The 5,101-nt window shown below is 35.1% G+C and overlaps 1 protein-coding gene across 1 annotated transcript; it reads left to right on the top strand.

The window, feature by feature from the left end:
• Positions 1-1,967: 1,967 nt before the first annotated feature.
• On the top strand, positions 1,968-2,659 carry LOC131058305 (putative germin-like protein 2-2). Its single transcript, XM_057992179.2, has 2 exons — positions 1,968-2,025; positions 2,124-2,659. The coding sequence occupies exons 1-2, from the start codon at positions 1,968-1,970 to the stop codon at positions 2,657-2,659; spliced, it is 594 nt and encodes a 197-aa protein (XP_057848162.2).
• The last annotated feature ends 2,442 nt before the right edge of the window (positions 2,660-5,101 follow it).

The raw sequence follows: 5,101 nt of genomic DNA, 5'->3' as shown, positions 1-5,101 counted from the left end.
AGTAAAAAGATAATTCTTGATAGGTAAACAAGGGATCATGGAACTAAACGTTTCCCAACCAAGAATCATCCCAATATATCACTTTTAACGCATTTTTTACTTCTCAAATTGAATATTTTTTATAAACTATTTATAATTGTCATATTATTTGATATAAAAGAAAAGAAAATTCAATCAATATAAATAAAAATAAATAAAATGAAATGTCTAATCAATATGAAATACTTTTCTCATATATTTGATTGAAGTAAGAGGAAAAAAATAATCTTTAATATTATATTTTCCTATTTAGTTACCCCAAACAACTAATTCATCAAAACATTAAGTTAAAAAAAATATTAAATAAACATATATCTCACAAAAATAATAAAAAATAAATCATCTAAATCAACTGTATGTACTTTGTTAAAAGGAGAATCGAGAGGACAATGCAGTCAACTGGACGAAAAGTTTTGGTGTCGAAAAATGGAAATAGACAGATCTCAAACATTAGAAAAAGTAGTAAACCTACTTTATTAAAGAGAATTCACTCACCTAAAGGTAAAATTTTGATCTCCAAAACTGCTAGAAAAGACACCTACTTCATTTACAACAATGCACTTCATTTACAACAACACACTCACCTAAAGATTAAATTTTGGCCGAGTTCAACTGTAGATGGATGTGAAAGAGACAATCTAAGCAACGCACTCAACGCAACGTGAGCAATGTTTTCGCACCCATCAACAGTTTGAGAATGAAGGCTCTTTTCTCTAAAATATCGCGGTTTACATTCATTATAGTTATGAGTATTGGAAGCGGTACGATTTTTAGTCACTGTTGTACCTTGACCCAAGGTAGTTCAAGATGCATTCAAACTACTCACCCATGACATTCTGAAAATCAGACATCAACGTCTTAATAAGGTTATATCTTATAGAGGTGATGGATTCTAGTGAATTGTAATGTCAAAACCGGATTCTATTTCCGCTACCCATCTACCCTCTAGGGTTTGGAAAAATAAAACGATCTTAAATAATTCTAAATACTAGATCCCTTGGACAACATGGTCTCTTCCAAGATGGGATTCTCAACACCACCAAAAAGTTTTTTTTCTTGTAGAATACCTCTCCAAAATCTATCTTCTTATACATTTATCCTCCATAAATTGGTTCTTATGTTTGCATATGTTGTCTTAAACCTATAATTTAGGTCTCCAAAACTGCTAAAGAAAAGTAATACACCTACTTGACTTCAAAATTGTAGATGGATGTGAAATAGATATTCTAATCAACGCATTCAATGTAAAGTAAATGAACATAAGTTATTTTGAGCAATGTTTTTCTGTCCTAGAACATAGACAATCTGAGAAATAAACATTGAATAACATAAATTAATTTAAATGACGAGAGATAAAAATCTCATTGAAAAAGGGTACAAAGCATGGACAGTCTTTAGGCCAATATCCAACTCCAAGAAAGAAACTTTCCTCTCATACCGATTCTCCCACGGTGGAGAAAGATTTATATATTGTTTCCTTTGAAGAAGCCCACCGTTCCAATTAAGTCTAAACAATTCCACATTACTAAAATGATGGCGATGGCGAGAATACGTGTAAGGCAGGAGGTAAGTTGATCTTGAGATAGGCATACGCAGCAGGGCAGGGAGAAGATAGAAAATTTCAACGTTAATGAAAGGATGGTGAGAATACATCTGCGGTAGCAGGCGAGACAACCACATGCAGTAAGACTTAGTGTGACGTAAGGAAAAGAGCAACAACTCTGGAAGGATCCGTGAAATATACGGAGTCAAGATGAATTAGTCTTTGCGGAGAGTTATGGTTTGGGCTATATAAAGCGTGTAATGGGTTTGTAATAGACATTCATATCCTGATCTCTTGTGTCTGCGTTTCTATTACAATGGCTAACCGCATGATTTACTTCACGTTGGGACTTTTTCTGTTGATATGCTGTTACAGCGACAGGGTCATGGCAGGGGATCCGGATCCCTTGCAAGATTTCTGCGTTGCAGATGAGGAAAGCAACGGTGAGTGAGAATATTTATACATAAACAATGATAATGATTTGCTTATTAGACGAGTCGAGTTACTAACAGACAGATTGATTTGATCTTGTTTTAAACAGTTTTGGTGAACGGGTTCGTTTGCAAAGACCCAATGCAAGTTTCAGCAAACGATTTCTTCTTCCGGGGACTTGGGCAGGCAGGGAACACCGACAATGATGTGGGCTCCAACGTAACGATGGCGAACGTTAAACAGATACCAGGCCTCAATACGTTTGGAATATCGTTGGTCCGCATCGACTACGCAGTGGGTGGAATAAATCCTCCTCACACACACCCAAGAGCCACCGAAGTTCTTGTTTTACTGGAAGGCCAGCTTCTTGTGGGTTTCATTGACACCAGCAACAAATTTTTCAGCAAAACTTTGGAGAAGGGAGATGTGTTTGTGTTTCCAAAGGCACTTGTTCATTTCCAGCAGAATGTGGGGCATGAAAATGCAGTGGCCATAGCTGGATTGAGCAGCCAGTTTCCCGGAGTTCAGACAATCGCCAATTCTCTGTTTGCGGCGAATCCCCCTCTCCCCGATTCCGTTTTGAGCAAGGCCTTCCGCATCACCCAGGAACTGGTGAATTACATTCAAAAGAAATTCGCATACTAAACAAAACAAACAAGAGGTCTCCCAATGAAGACCGTCTTTCCCAATTCTTTTTTCTCACCGTTGAATAAAACTATCATTTTAGGGTTATTGGCGTCCTCTTGTGCCATTCATAGCATCTGTTTTGGACATCAGCATGTCCTCATCATATTCCAAAGATTGAAAATTAACCGTTGAATAAAACTATCATTTTAGGGTTATTGGCGTCCTCTTGTGCCATTCATAGCATCTGTTTTGGACATCAGTATGTCCTCATCATATTCCAAAGATTGAAAATTAAATATTGATGTCGTTTTGTCCCTTTGATGACAACATTAAAATTTCACTTTGCTGTAACACATTTTAAGGTAAGTTGTAAGCGCATTTTGAATATAATTTCCAATATCTCAAGGTATTTGTTGATTGATACGAAGAAGATAAAAGTGTCGTCATATTGAGAAATTGGCAATCGCATTTCCATCAAGAATAAGATAATAGATATAACTCATACATTATCAGTGAGATCTGCAAATATCATAATCTTCTACTTTTCCCATGCATTTATAAATGATCTAATAAAATAGAGCTTCATACATCAGTTCATTCTAAAGCTTCACGACCTCTTCTTTCATGCCTTCGATGTCTATATAACCTATGTCTTTGAAGCTTGCTCATTTTCATTCTATGCAACTACTGCAGATACTCAAATTCTTAAGAAACTGCAACAATAATGTCTTGAGTTGATGAAAAACATAGTACATGCTCACAACAAAAAAGAAGCATATTTCAAATACATAAATCTTATTCAATCAACATACTCTTTATTAAATAGTCTTGTGGTATTACAGGGGTGACATATTGTTATAAATCACAAAGGGGTGCGAAATATTATGTATAACATTGTAGGCACAAAATTTGACCACATACAAAATTTCAAGACAAGTGGAAGGTGTAGATGTAGAAGATACCAATTTTGGCTTTCTGAATGTTCACATCAGTAGCATAGTGCATTGGATCGGCACATAAGTGAAGAGAACAAAAATCAGCGATGGTGAGATTAGAATGGAATATTCGATTTGATTATCGATCGGTTGGTATTGGAGAAAGTTTTCTACATGATTTATTTAGGGAAGTGCTAATTTGTTTTAGACAAGTGCATGTATTTTATTCCATATTTGATAGCTAGGTGCATGTTTTTTATTCTAGGTTTTGATTGAGGTTGACAAGGAAGTGAACGCTATTTGGTTGCATAGTTTAGCTTGGGGGAAGACATTGAAAAGAGAGACTATAAAATAATGAAGATATCAATCAATAGATTTGGATGAAGAAAAACGTCGAGTAATAAGATGGTGCAACACTTGGAAATGGAGATTCTAGATTTCAACTCATGGAAACATAAGTTTTGTCATTGGAGAGAATTAGTCAATGAGCGTAGAACTCGAGCATATTGTTAAGCAAGCTCTTTCCACAAGAATACAATATTGTACGAAATTACATAAGTGCTAGGTAATGTCCACTTTGTATTTAAGACTCAAATTGAGAAGTTGGCTTGTGAATCTTGCATTTAATTGATACTAGAGATGAGGGTACAACTCCATTCTTTTCAATATTTTTTATTGGGTTACACCAAGGAAAGTTCTAAATCACTAGTCACTATTTTATATTCTATTGAGTCCTACACGCTTACTTTCATTTTATGCCACCAGTATGTATATGTGAGCATTTAAGAAAACATATAAAGCACATTTTAAGTGATAAAAACACAACCTTTGCTCATATCTACAAATAGAAGCCGAGTTTAGTTACATGAACCACACGAAGCATTACACTCCTTGCGCACTCCTGGTCTTATGGAATTAGAGGAGTCACATTATGGTATGAAGCATAAAAGGGCGCGAGTATAACATCGTTGGTATTTACATGAGAATGTACACAATTGCAAGACAAGTGAAAGATGTAGATGGAAACACGTTAGAAATAAAAATGTCTATTTTTTTCTATATCAATGTTGGTTTCAGTACCACCAATTTTATACCAATACAATATGGGATCATACCTTAAAAAATGTTGGTTTATGTAGCATATATAATCATACCATCTCATAAATCAATGTAAACCTTGAAATGGAGGAAACAAGATCCTACGATTGACCAATGTAAGCTAGAAGATCTTAGTTGACACAACATAATTAGTAATAAGAATAGGACTAGTTGTTGTCTTTAAGGAAGGGATACGAAATTAGGTTCCTGTTCCTTTTGTTGCATGAGATGGAGACAGTGAAGTGTCTATAGATGAACTAGTCTAACAATGGTAAAATGACTAAGTTTTATAGAATGTAGTAGATACAAGATGAAATATAGAAAGAGTAAGACATATCTGAGATGGAGACATAGAGAGGAAATTGGGACTGTAATATGAAGCTAATTGTACTAGAGAGAAACGTTGGAGATCCGTGTCTAAAGTTGA

The sequence above is a fragment of the Cryptomeria japonica genome, unplaced genomic scaffold (assembly GCF_030272615.1).
Source record: "Cryptomeria japonica unplaced genomic scaffold, Sugi_1.0 HiC_scaffold_84, whole genome shotgun sequence".
NCBI classification, from domain to species: domain Eukaryota; kingdom Viridiplantae; phylum Streptophyta; class Pinopsida; order Cupressales; family Cupressaceae; genus Cryptomeria; species Cryptomeria japonica.
This window is presented reverse-complemented; position numbering and strand designations above follow the sequence as displayed.